This window comes from Oryctolagus cuniculus, chromosome 2 (assembly GCF_964237555.1).
Source record: "Oryctolagus cuniculus chromosome 2, mOryCun1.1, whole genome shotgun sequence".
NCBI classification, from domain to species: domain Eukaryota; kingdom Metazoa; phylum Chordata; class Mammalia; order Lagomorpha; family Leporidae; genus Oryctolagus; species Oryctolagus cuniculus.
Genome location: NC_091433.1, coordinates 79,375,864 through 79,390,175, shown reverse-complemented (window position 1 = coordinate 79,390,175; position 14,312 = coordinate 79,375,864). Strand labels below are relative to the sequence as shown.

Below are 14,312 nucleotides of genomic sequence, written 5' to 3'. Positions count from 1 at the left end.
CAGTTGCAGTCACTTAATAAATGAGCTCATTGAGAAAAGAATACAGAGGGATAATTACAGAAAGATAAAGCTGTGAGAGCAGTATTTTGAAAAAAGTGAAAGAAGAGTCCTCAGAGGGGGACAAAAGAGGGACATAATTGTAGAACTATAAAGGTGTGGAATGATGAAAGCCAATGTAGAAGAAAATTCAAAGAAAAACGGGTTCTCTCACGGGCAGCTCTACATAGCAAAAAGTTTCAGCTTCTTCCCAAAAATCCTTATAAAACTGATTATACACAGGTAATACTGATTCAACAACTAGGCTTTAAAGATTATTAAAAATAACTTGTATATGTTTATCAACACATTTACAGATGGAAGGTACCACTAACGAATTCCTGAGATCTCATCCAACCCCAATATTCTGTAATTTTGTAAGAATGGCATAAGTTGTATTTCTTACGGATATATTTCCTAGTATATCTTGGTCATTTTTGATAATTAACTCAGAAGCACATCATCTGTTAAGAATACATTTCTAACTCATGCTATTGCTCAACTACAAGCAGTCATCTCTTGGTATCTACCAGGGATACCAAAATCCACAGATGCTCTAGTCTCCTTTATAAAATGGCATATCTGCATCTAACCTCTGCACAGCCTCTGTTTACTCTAAATTATCTCTGGATTACTTATAATTCATAATACAATGCAATAACTCTGTAGGGGATAATAAAGGTCTGTACATGTTCTATATAGATGCAATCTTTCCCCCACCTTTTCCAGTGTGGTTGCTTCAATCAGCAGATATGGAACCCATGGACAAAAAGGCCCAACTGTGCTAGGCTATTTTTATGTTTCACTTATTTATTTATTCATCTACTCGAAAGGCGAGGGTGGGAGAGGGAAAAGGGAAAGCAAAAGAAAAAAGGGAAAAAAAAAAAAAAGAGTGAGAGTGGATCTTTCACCGACTGGTTTATTCTACAAGTGCTTACAACAGCCAGTGCTGTGCTGGGCTGAAGCCAGGAGCCTGGAGTTCCATCTGGCTCTCCTCTACGGGTGGCAGGAATCCAAGCATTTGGGCCATCATCTAGGCCCTCCCAGGATGCATTAGCAGAAAGCTGAATCTAAAGTGGAGTGGCCAGGACTGGAACTGGATTCTGATGTGGGATGTGTTCATCCCAAGCAGTGTTTTGATCTGATGCGCACAATGCCCATCCCTATCGAGGTTTTTGAAGTGGACGAGTGTGAGAAGGGGAAGAGAAGGGGAAGGTGAAGAAAGATCCCAAGGTGGGATTAAAGGAAAGACCAGCCCCCACAAGATGGGATTTAAGGTATGCTACTTCACGTCTTCCTTAAGTCACAGTCTATGGAAGACATTCACTTCAAAAAGAACAGGCATTTTTTCTGAGTTAGTATTGAAGCTTTTTATAGAACACAAATATTTCTGAATTTTCGAAAACAAAGTGAAGAAAAATTATCTTAAAAGAAAAAGTACAAATGAATGAACTCCTAAGAAAAGCTTCCGCATACGTTCTGATGATATAAAGTCAAAAAAAGAAAAAAGAAAAGCAGTAGCATACTCAGATAAGGCTTCTGAGAACACGCCAGTTCTGATGATCCATTTGGGACTACGAAAACAGCATAAAATTGATTCTAAACCTTAATTATTTTTAGGATTTCTAACATAAAAGATGAAAACAGAGGCACCATCTGTGGCATTATCAAAATCACTTAAAACCTACCAACATCCCTCATTTAAAGGATATATTTTGGAAAAAGAACAATTTTGTTAGCCCAAAAGCATGGAATAATTTCAAGCTTCTCTCCAGTGAGGTTATATGCTATTTAAATTGTACTTTTGATGACTAATTTTATTCTACTCCCATGTTTATTGGCAGAACAACATAATTTGGTAGAGTAATCTTCACAGTCTTCCCTGAAATCTTTACTTAATGTACACTAAACTGATCTTCTGTAAAAAAAAAAAAAAAAAAAAAAAAAAAAAAAAAAAAAAAGAAAGAAATTATCAATTCCCAACTTGACTCTCACTGGGATTAAACATGACAATAGGTCTGATCTGATTTCATCATCATTTAAAAAAAATCATCTATTATTTTTCACTTTATGTTTTTGTGTGGGAGCAAACTGTTGAAATACTTACTTAAGGTATACTAAGCTGATCTTCTGTATATTAAGATAATCGAAAATGAATCTTGATGTGAATGGAAGGGGAGAGGGAGTGGGAAAGGGGAGGGTTGTGGGTGGGAGGGACGGTATGGGGGGGGAAGCCATTGTAACACATGAGTCGTACTTTGGAAATTTATATTCATTAAATAAAAGATTAAAAAAAAAAATCTTCACAGTCTTCCAAAATTAGATAATCCTAGAGAAATTATGTGGTCTTTGGACATGTGTGTGTATAAAATGAACTATGTATCTGGTAGGTACTATTAAACTTTCTTTATACTGAATTTATAGTTTATGCCTAGAGAAACCAATTATATGTTTGTTAAATTTGCTGAAAAATGTCTGAAAGAGCAATGAACAGGAGGAAGTATATGACTACTAAAGTAGACCACAAACAATTCTTAAGCTGTTTAGTTCTTTTAAACAGCTCAACCACTGGGAGAAGACATAACTGAAATTTAAGGCTGACCAATCCAATAAATAAGTAGCAGTCCTGCTACTCTATTCAATCTGTAAGAGGACTGGACTGAACTAAAAGGTCTAGAAAAGGACTTGAACTCTGGTGGAATGCTTCCAGGAGAAAGAGCCAATTTCATATGGTTTCAGGGTCTAACTGCAACACAACATGTCTTAGATGAAAAATCCAACATGAAAACGTTAGGAAGGTGGGAAATAGGGAGAAGAGAAATGTGCCCAGGCTCTGGCGACAGCCATTTAATCATACAAAGGCTTTTTATTACAATGATGTCATGAAATCCTCCAAAGATATATTTTAGAGAGAAGACAATAGGAAATGGAAAAAGTGGAGAAGGAAAACTAATTGGCCAAATGATTTACTCTTACGAGAAAACAAAATTATATGCTTTGTGCTAATAAATAAATCAATGCTTTACATTTATGGAAGAGAAGAAAAATTAACTGTCTTGTATAAACATACATTCAAAAATAATACAAGACATTGCACTATAAAGAACACTATACAGAATAAGGTATAAAATGTTCATGTAAATTCTCATGAAACTTGCAACTTTTATTTGAACTTCTTAAAGCTATGTATTTATTTCTGTATTTGGAAAAACTGAGGTGGCAAGTGTTTTTTATATTAAAAAAAGGCCCAGAGAAATACAGAGAACAGACTGAAGCGCTCTAGAGGAAAAATTACCAATAAATAAATAAACACAAGAAGTAAACAGGTTTTTTTGGAAATTCACAGACACCATATTATTATTATTTTAAAATTTATTTTCAACTACCTGAAAGGCAGAGGGAGAATGGGAGCCAGAGAGATATCTCCCATCCACTGGTTCACTTCCCAAATGCCTGCAACAGCCAGGGCTGGGCCAGGCCGAGGCTAGCAGTTGGAAACAACATCAAGGTCTTCCGTTACATGACAGGGGCCCAGCACTGCCTCCTAGGGTGCATTAGCAGGAAACTGAATCAAAAGCAGAGTAGCCAGGACTCAAACTGGCACTCTCATATGGGATGTGGGTGTCATAAGCGGTGGCTGAACCTGCTCAGTCACAATGCTCCTCGCCCTCTTGTTATTTTATCTCTAGTCAATTAACCTGTGCTGACTTAATACTGATTTCGAGCTGGTCAAATACATAGATTATTTCTAAGGCTGTGAGACATAAGAGTGACACTCTGATTGTGGCAAGTGAGTTACAGTATTACACTGGATTTTCATAGTGCCTTAGCTTAGAGAGTACATTTTCCATCTGCATGGTCTTATTTCATCATTACAGTCCCTGTAAAGAAGTTCTTGGCATCCAACTTTTACTAGTGACAAAGCTGGAGATCAGAAGACTACTGGGTTACTGAGCACAGGAGTAGACTACTTTCCAGATGCTCAAATCCCAAGTATAGCCCTTTCCATTACACTGCAGATACATGCAAGGTCAAGCTGGACTAAAACACAAGAGACATTTTCCTGACAAGATCAAAGTGGGAAAGAGTAGGAGAAAGCATTTAAGTAGAGAGCATTATTCTTAAAATTATTCTACAAATTGCTTCTGTTATCTACTCAAGATGAACTGCTACAAAAAATCTATTCCACAAAACTATTACTTCAGAGCAAGTGTAAAACACACAGGATGTGGCCAGGCCACTCCATGTGGACTGGAGCCCTACAATGTCATTAGAATGTCCAGCTGAGGTAGGTATGTGGCAAGAACAAAGAGGAACTTTTGAAAGATACACAAATTTGGCCGGCACCATGGCTCACTAGGCTAATCCTCCACCTGTGGCGTCAGCACCCTGGGTTCTAGTCCAGGTTGGGGCATGGGTTCTGTCCCAGTTGCTCCTCTTCCAGTCTAGCTCTCTGCTGTGGCCCAGGAAGGCAGTAGAGGATGGCCCAAGTGCTTGGGCCCTGCACCTGCATGGGAGACCAGGAGGAAGCACCTGGCTCCTGGCTTTGGATCGGCGCAGCACCGGCCGTAGCGGCCATTTTGGGGGTGAACCAATGGAAGGAAGACCTTTCTCTCTGTCTGTCTCTTTCTCACTAATTCTGCCTGTCAAAAAAAAAAAAAAAAAAAGAAAAGAAAAGAAACACAAATTTATATACCTCCAGATCACAAAAACGTTTTATTTTCCCTTTATATAAAATGGTTATATCTGTCCTTTGTGTGTCCATAAGTTGAAGGAAGACAAAGTAGCTTTTTAAATTTTTATACAGGATTGTGGTAACATTAGTCCTTATTTTAAGGCACTTCATTGAAATCGAGAGCAGCTGATCTGATTTGGTATTGATAGCCCAATACACGATTATAAATAGCATTAACCAGGATTACTTTGTAGGGCAAAGATTCTCAGTGGGGAGGATGACCTCACTGCCAATCAACAACCAGTGAGTCAAGAGAGCGATTCATCAGGGGGAGAGGCTGCACACAGGAAAAAAATGGCAATGGAAAAAAAAAAAAAGGTCAATAAATCACCAAAATAAAGGTGTTGGTGGATAACAGTGCATAGCTACTGAGCTGCTTGAGTTTTGAACTTACACGTTTATTATGTGGAGGTTTTTAGTCACTCAAATAATCGACCCACACAATGAGGTAAAAATGCCTGCTCATTTGAGTTTTCAGAACAAGATAGACTCACCCAGGTGGAACCAAAACCTCTACAGCCTGGAGAATTTTCTGTTCATTTTCACCTCAGTAAGTTACCTTCACTTACAAACAGCTAAGCAGTAGGGGTTTGATAAAGCAACGGAATAACATAAAAAGAGGTGAGAAGAATTCATCGTCTCTCACTTGGAGATAGAAACGAAGAGTCCGAGCTGTGAAGAACGGCGGAATCAGATTACGAGAACAGAATAGTGGTCACCTGTCAGGAGACTGGCTATATTACACCTCTCTTCGGCCAGTGACAAGACAGTCTCCAGGGTGCATGATATAAGACAGAGTCGATGTGCAGGCTCCATTAGATTTTAGCCACAACTTCCATGAATTCTATTCCTCTCACTCAGATTGCCAAATGACACAAATGTAGAATAAGAAACATCTCAACCCTTTTCCTATTAGAAGGATGGGAAATAGTGACTTTATAAATTTAGTATTACTTCTTTTATCCTTGGGGACAGTCAGGAAGCCTGTGAGAGGAGAGGGACCGATGGACTGGTACTTCCCTACATCCACAACATGGGCTCAATTGTAGTCTAGAAAGCTGCTGGTTTCACAGAAGCTGCATTAGGTGACGTCACCACTATGATTCTATTGCCACCGTCTGTCCTTACTCACTGGAGATTTACACAGAAGATAAAAGACATTTAAGATCCCATAAGAGTTTTATAAACTCTCAACTGAAGCTTAGCAAAGGGATGATTAGAACATAACAAGGCAAGGGTGGGGAAAGTCAGCCATGGGCCGTATATGACTCTGCCAAGGCAACCACAGGCAAGACTCAAAATTCACAAAGTCTATAGCAGTCTAATTTTTAAGTTGATAATTTTGTATGAGCCATGAATGATGCTATAAATATTCAAATGGCCCTTGGCAGAAAAAAGTTTTCTTAACTCAGCAATATATAGAGAGAGCTCATGCTAAGAAGTTTAGTCTGCAAATGATATACATGTGTAATTATAACTTCAGGGTAAAAATTATATATAACATACACGGACACTTCATAAAGTTCATTCTAAGTGGAATTAAAAGATAAGCTCATTTTGGTACAAAAAATTTTGAAATCCATGCACAGATTTCTTATAATATATATTTCCATGAACTTTTCTTTTAAAGATTTGTTTATCTGAAAGGCAGAGAGAGAGAGAGAGAGAGGGAGAGAGACAGAGAGAGATCTCTGATCTGCTGCTTTACTCCGTAGTGGGCACAACGGTCAGAGCTGGGCTGGGCTGAAGCTAGGAGCCCAGCACTCCATCTAGGTCTCCTACATGGGTGGCAAGGGCCCATGTACCTGGGCCATCTGCTGCTGCTTTCCCAGGCGCATTAGAAGGGAGCTGGATTGGAAGTGGAGCAGCTGGGACTGGAAGCAGCACTCCTAAGGGAAGCTGGAATTGTGAGTGGCAGCTTAACTTGCTGTGCCACAGTGCTGGCCCCCTCCAAGAACTTTTGAAAGACCTCTCATATATGTAGTTAGCAGCAAATATTTAGCATGTCAGATCTTCAGTAGAAATGTTTGTTGTACACTAGAATTGAGAATGTTATGCAAAGGAAGATCAAAGGGAAATTCTAACAATCTCTGGAAAGATAATTGTAGTTTCAAAAGGACTTCGGTAACAATAATACATTTATTAAATATTATAACTTCCTATTAATTTATAATTACTCTTGGAAGTATAATTTTCTTTCTTGTTTGTCCAATTCAAAACTGGGTTGTTTGCTTTCCTTACAAGTATTCTCACTCAGATTTGTCATTTTCCTGAAGTCTGAGCACTGGCTTTTGTGAAACTGGCCTGAAAAGATGAGGACATTCTCTTTGTGAAGAGAGCAAAAGGCAGAATATGGAGATCAAGGTGCTTAGTTTGGTTTTTATTTATAGCTTGTAAGGCTTTTGCAAATCCAGAAACCGTGCTCATCAATAGTGATTCCAACCATGAGGACATCTGGTGTGTACAATCTGGCCTCTGGGGATTTTTACAGTCAAATAGGGATTAAAAGGATGAACACACAAGCACAGAGCATCTGCCTTATTTCTACTGTCATGAGTCATCAGGCCTGGGTAGGCCTTGGTTACTTCTAGTCAGTCAGTTCTGACAAATGGCATCAAGATATAGCAATACGCCTCTTCTTACAGATGATGGTTAGCTTTAGTGTTAGACAGAATGTCTCTGAAGTTCCACGGTGGGGTTTTAGCTAGTCATCTGAATTCTATGAAACTATATATACCAATTACTCGACCAACTTATATGAATATTTTAAAGATGCTGATGACATACATAAGGCACCATAATGCCCATGCCTATATAACAGGCTTCTGGGCCTGCTGGTTTCTAAAATCTACTTGGGGTAGAGTTGGAATATATTACACATGTCCATAAATATTAACTGAGCACCTACTACACAGCTATTATTATGCTAGATAACGTGGATAGATCAAAACTCTGTGAAAGGCATCATGGTTGGCTAAAACATAGCTAAGCTAAATGGAGAAGGCAAGATGAAAACTCTGAATAGGAGAATAAAATTGTGACAGATTAAGTTGCCAGTTACATATTTATTTGCTTACTGCATACATTTAATAAAGTAGGAAAGGTGGGAGTTAAGGGAAGCTTTCTAGATTCTAACTTCTGCGTGCTTACCCCGTAAGATGCTGCATTATGAAGAGGGATTAAACCGCCTTTGTCCTGGGCATTAACATCTGCTCCATGTTCCAGAAGATACTCAGCTACTTCCAGGTTATTATAGCCTGCTATTAGAGTGAAAAAAGATAAACACAACAGATTAATGGGAAAGAATATATGTATATACGTTATATACATCAGAAAAAGTTCACATTTGAGCACTTTTTGCTTCAAAAGATAATACTATTATCTGAGAATTGAGAGCATTCACAGTAAGAAATATACAAAAGTACGTCAATTGAAAGCATGTTTCTACGTGGTGCCCTACGTTATGCTCAGCACTGTTTGTTGTTGTCGCCTGCTTGCTTCATGCCTTGGTGAGCTGCTTCAGGTCTTTCAGGAAGGAACACCTACCTGCCAGGTGCAGCGGCGTCGAGTTCCTGCCCTGGGTGTCTCTGCAGTTGATGTTCTCTGCGGTGCACAGCTTCTGCACTCTGGCCAGGCAGCCCTTCTTGGCAGCATCCAGTAAGGCAGCGTCTCCTCTCAGCAAGTCCTGAATATCTGTGTCTCCTTCTTTTACCAAATCTAAGGGCGTATTTCCATCTCTGTTCTTTTTAGTTGGATCTGCTCCATGCTACAAAAGAAAAGAAAAGAAAAGAAAAGAAAAGAAAAGAAAAGAAAAGAAAAGAAAAGAAAAGAAAAGAAAAGAAAAGAAAAATGGGGTTTGTGTTTTGTGTAATGTCTTTGCATTGGCAGATGATAGGCAGGTATATATGTATTTACCTATTTTATTTAGCTTACTCTACCTCTGCTCATTTGAAGAATGTTATCTATTACATATGCATTTTGAAAAAAAAAAGAGGTAATATCTTGTTTACTGTCACAAATTCTCCACCTGGCAATACACTGGATCGGCTCTCCATTATTCAGTCAAAGGCTGAGGGCCAGTGGTGCTACTGAAATGAGGAGGCTGGAGAGTGATTCCACTCTTCACATGAGGTACTTTGTCTCAGACTCCAAGTTGTCTTTGGAAACCTTTCCTTCTTTCAAGAATGGCCAGGATATTAATTTTGACCATGTTTAAATTATAAAAGGATACTGAGTGGATATAATGAAAAACAGAAGAAAAAGGTTTGGTAATATTTTTCATATGAAGTCACAAAATTAGGTACAAATGAATAAAAAATTATCTTGATTTAAAAAGTTTAAACACCCATACCTGTGAAATAAGGTAAATCAATGTCAAGAAATTTTATTATAGTTCTCATATAGACTGCTATTGGTCCACTGTAACAACTAGGAATAAACCAAGGTAGACAATGGATTCACAATCACCTGGAAGCTATTTCTCACCAACCAGTGATAATAAAAATAAGTACAAAATCATGGGTTTTTTTGTAAGACTCTTAAGAATAAGTATTTGAGCCCATGAAAGGGCAGAAGAATTTTTTATAGCTAACAAGAAGAGTTTTTTTCTCTAGTTTAAGAAGCAAAAAAAGACATAAAAGCCAGTGTTGAGTCATTTTTGTATCATTTAATTTAAAAAAAAAAACACAAAATTATTGGTACTCTCATATAACTACTAGTTTCTACTGTTTTAGGTATTTCTCAAAAACCTATATCAACAATTTCATTTAGAAGTTACCTTACATTCTAATAAGAACCTGCTAGTAAAATAAGATATGTGCTTAAATAATAACTAATGATGAGGAATGAGTTAATAATAGTAAAAGAGCCAGTAAGAAGAAAAAAATCATCTTGACTGAAAAACCTGTTGCTCCCTGTATCAATTTTTTTCAGATTTTAAAATTGTAAGTATTAGGATAATACTTAATACACACAAATTAATCCAACCCTATTCCAAAACCTAATCAGTTCAGAACGGTACTGGCACTCCTCAAAGCTATGTAAGTATCATATCACACTTAACCATGCCTCTAAAATAGAATATGGAAGAAATTTCTACAATAGTTACTTACAAAATATTCCAATTTAATTTCAAGTAATAACCCAAAATACATAGAATTGCCTTATATTTTATAACTTTGTTTAAACTACATACTTTCAAGAGGAGCTTGCAGATCTCATATTTTCCTTTAGCTGCTGCTTCATGGAGGGGGGTAAACTTCCAGAGGTCCGCCACATTGACAGAAGCCCCGTGTCTCACTAAGAGCTCAGCCACCTCATAGTGTCCATATGAACAGGCATTATGAAGAGGCACCAAGCCGCTACACAAAAGAAAATTATTTTAAAGTCACAAAGCAAATATCTGTGTTAAAATGGTTTATAATCAAATAATGTATTTTTATTGCACTGACTATATTAAACATCCATTCAAAAAGAAATCATTCTCATTTAGTCTTTCAGATACAATCATCTACTTGTAAATAACTTTAAATTCATATTTTCACCTTGACAATAGAAAGTCCAACACTACAAAGTGATTTCAGGGTTAATTAATCAATAATCTAGTTTTATTTCCTCTCAGATTTTCTTCCATTTGGGTTTTCCTAATGAAAATGATAAGCTTATAAAATCTACAATGCAATTCATCTTCTTGATTTAGGCCAGATCTACCTTTTATATTTTAATTTGTAATGACGCAGTGGTTTCTGTGCGTAGGGTTAAATGTCCAGGTGCCAAGCAATGAAAACTGACAATCCAACTGATGGAGAAAGTATTCAGAACAGAAACCAATGATGGCGATTATAAATTCTAGTCAGAAAAGAAAATCTCAGGCCGGCGCCGTGGCTCAATAGGCTAATCCTCCACCTTGCGGCGCCGGCACACCGGGTTCTAGTCCCGGTCGGGGCGCCGGATTCTGTCCCGGTTGCCCCTCTTCCAGGCCAGCTCTCTGCTATGGCCAGGGAGTGCAGTGGAGGATGGCCCAGGTGCTTGGGCCCTGCACCCCATGGGAGACCAGGAAAAGCACCTGGATCCTGGCTCCTGCCATCGGATCAGCACGGTGCGCCGGCTGCAGCGGCGGCCATTGGAGGGTGAACCAACGGCAAAGGAAGACCTTTCTCTCTCTGTCTCTCTCTCACTGTCCACTCTGCCTGTCAAAAAAAAAAAAAAAAAAAAAGAAAAGAAAAGAAAAGAAAAGAAAAAAAAGAAAAGAAAATCTCATTGCCTCAGTTTATTCATATGGGCAAGCTATTCTGTGGCGACTCGACATTCTGATTAAAAGGCAAACTGGCCTTCTAAAATGGCAAAGATGCCTCCATATAGAAGTGTGCATCAAAAGAGTAAGTTTAAGTTGAATGTAAGACATGGCAAAAACAGGTGTCAAGTATCTTTTTATTTAGAAATCTGTGCTCTGTTTAAAAAACATCTTCCAATGAAATATCCTAATAGGCAAAAGAAACAAATGTTTTTTGCTCTCCAATGCACAACTCTTTGAAATAATTAGTGATATTATTATTGAATATTCATAATATATTGAATAATATATTGAATAATCACTGAAAAAGATAAAGAAATACATAATCAGTAACTGAAGCTTAAAGTGTACAGGTTAATTCTACACAGTTTAATTCATTCTGTTATATAATTATAAATAAAGGTGTTGGCTAGTTTTGAGAGGATATAAAATTAATTCAGAATATGGAAACTCATTTCAGCTAACACTCCCTTCTTATATTTCTAACTAGCTTTGGTGGCTGCTTTAAGCTCTGTCTAAAGAAATTCAAATAATTTAGCAAACTAATATAAAATGTAGAATACTGGAAGTAGTGAAAATGATACCAATGACTTTGAGATGGGTGGCTTCTTTTTTGAAGAGTTTATATATCTTTATTTTTAAAAAAGATTATTTTACTTGAAGAGTTACAGAGAGAGGGAGAGATATAGACAGAGACAGAGAGAGAGAAAGAGAGAGATATCTTTCATCTGCTGGTTCACTCCCTAAATGGTCGTAATGGCTGAAGCTGAGCCAGTCCAGAAGCCAGGAGCCGGAAGCTTCTTCTGGCTCTCCCATGTGGGTGCAGGGGCCCAAACACTTGGGTCATCCTCTGCTGCTTTGCTAGGCACATTAGCCGGGAGCTGCACTGGAAGTGTCGTCCATATGGGATGCCAGCACTGCAGGTGGTGGCTTTACTTGCTCTGCCACAGCACCAGCGCAGATTATATAGTTTTAAAAGCAAAAAACATCCAAAGGGATAAACATTAAATTACAAACCAGATAAAAAATTCATACACTGCAATAAGATACTACATCTAAGCATTAAGAGGATTTGAAAAACTATTTTTTTAAAGATTTTATTTTATTTTATTTGAGAGGTAGAGTTATAGACAGTGAGAGGGAAAGACCAAGAGAAAGGTCTTCCTTCCGCTGGTTCACTTCCCAAATGGCTGCAATGGCCAGAGCTGCGCCAATCCAAAGCCAGGAGCCAGGCAATTCTTCCCGGTCTTCTATGTGGGTGCAGGGGCCCAAGGATTTGGGCCATCTTCTACTGCTCCCCCAGGCCATAGCAGTGTGCTGGATTGGAAATGGAGTAGCAGGGACCAGAACTGGTGCGCATTTGGGATGCCTGCACCGCAGGTGGAGGATTAACCCACCGCGCCACAGCACCGGTCCCTCGATGAACTATTAACTACTGATTTGGAAAGAAAGATATTCAAGATAAAGCACTGGGTGAAAACAAGGAAGCCACTAGGTAGACTATCTAGAGAGTGGTATCATCATTCTGAGTTAGAGACCACCACCAGTGGGGTGGGATGTGATGGCCTAGCAGGTGAAGCAGACACCTGCAATACCAGCATCCCATACCGGAGCACCAGGTCAAGTCCCAGCTGCTCCACTTCCAATCCAGCTTCTTACTCATGTGCATGGGAAAGCAGTGGAAGATGGCTTAAGTGCCTGGGTCCCTGCCACCCACGTGGGAGCCGTGGATGACTTCTAGGCTCTTGGTTTCAACTTGGCCCAGCTCTGGCCACTGCAGACCCCTGGAGAATGAGCCAGTGGATGGAAGATTTCTCTCTCTCTTTCCTTCTCTGTCTGCCTTTCAAATAAATGAAATGTCTTTAATAAGTAAATAAATACCACCACCTCCACAGCATACACACTCGCTAATGCATTTGAAATATCTGGATTACATACAAATTTAATGTTGCATCTCTGGCAGGTGTGCTGACCAGAAATTTCCATTTTCTGTACGGTACATGTTTATAATGTTTTTAAGCAAGCATACAAAAAAGACTCCAGAGATTTTTGTTTTGAAAGCATGAGGAGAATGACTCCCACACAGCTGCACTGTGACACGTACCCTTTGTCTTTGGCGTGGACGTCTGCTCCATGGTGTAACAGGTACTCTACAACAGACACGCGGTTATAGCCTGCTGCAAAGTGTAGCGGTGTCGAGTGCCGGCCCTCTAAGTCTCTGCAATTCACATTTTGAGGGCTGCAAAGTTGCTTTTGTGTTACAGACAGACAAAAACAAAAAGATTAATATTCATACATTATACTCTAAAATAGCATGGCATCTGCATAAATTTTCATTTTTTGATGACTATTTCCAAAAATCAGATAATGCAAATGAAATTTAAAAATCAGCACTATGCTTGGCTTTATGGTGATTACAACTACTATGTATCAAGTAATTAAATCTTTCCCAACATTTCCTGGTTAAAATTATAGTCAAACAGAAAAACCCACAATAAAGCAAGGAAGGCCAATTACGCCTTGTTTTTTCAGCTTTTTAAGTCTTTCCTCCCAGAGCCTGCTTGTCATTGTACATGTGCTTATACTAGCATGCTTTTAGCCATACTTTGCTCAAATAAGATCAACCTCAGTTGACTAGAGAACAGAGTTCTTGTCTCCTCTCTCACGAATTAAACAAGGAAAAAGGCTCTGGAATAAATTATTTTTCTGCTTGGATCACTCACTTGGTCCTTTGATCTACTACTGCAGCAATGCAGAGGACAATGCAATAAAGGCACATAAGTAAACAATGCTTTATATCACTTTTGGGGAAATGTTTGTTTAACTCTACAAGTCAAACTGATTTTAATTACACTCTAGTTGATGCTCTTTACTTCCATCTTCCTGGAGATATCCTCCAAATCTCTTTTCAAAAGAGCCTTTTGACTCTTTGATGCTACCATTTCCAGCCAACCTAAATCCTAAGCTCAACATTGTTTCCAAAACACTAAGAAGTAAGGAATGAAAGGCTGCATCATTGCTGGTAGTAGTATCTAAATACGTAGTACTCTTTCAGTGAGGGAATTATTATCTATCTATGAAGAGGATCACTATCTCCATTTTATAGCTAAACTAAGGCTTAAAAAGTGGCTTATCCTTTTTGAATAGCTGCTAAGAGGTAAACTAAAGACTTAAACCCTCCTTTACTGATTTGTAATTTCTTGATCTTTTTACTGTATCATGTATCACTGCTCAAATTCAGGGCAGTGA

General features: G+C 38.5%; 1 protein-coding gene across 2 annotated transcripts in view; it reads right to left on the bottom strand.

The window, feature by feature from the left end:
• The window catches only part of TNKS (tankyrase), a 213,598-nt gene that overhangs the window by 27,558 nt on the left and 171,728 nt on the right, over window positions 1-14,312 (bottom strand). For both annotated transcript variants that reach the window (XM_008274070.4, XM_051832511.2), the window contains 4 exons: window positions 13,168-13,313; window positions 9,966-10,131; window positions 8,318-8,537; window positions 7,922-8,031 (listed from right to left, as the gene is read on the bottom strand). In XM_008274070.4, coding sequence (XP_008272292.3) covers window positions 7,922-8,031; window positions 8,318-8,537; window positions 9,966-10,131; window positions 13,168-13,313 — 642 coding nt within the window. The remainder of the gene's footprint in view (window positions 1-7,921; window positions 8,032-8,317; window positions 8,538-9,965; window positions 10,132-13,167; window positions 13,314-14,312) is intronic.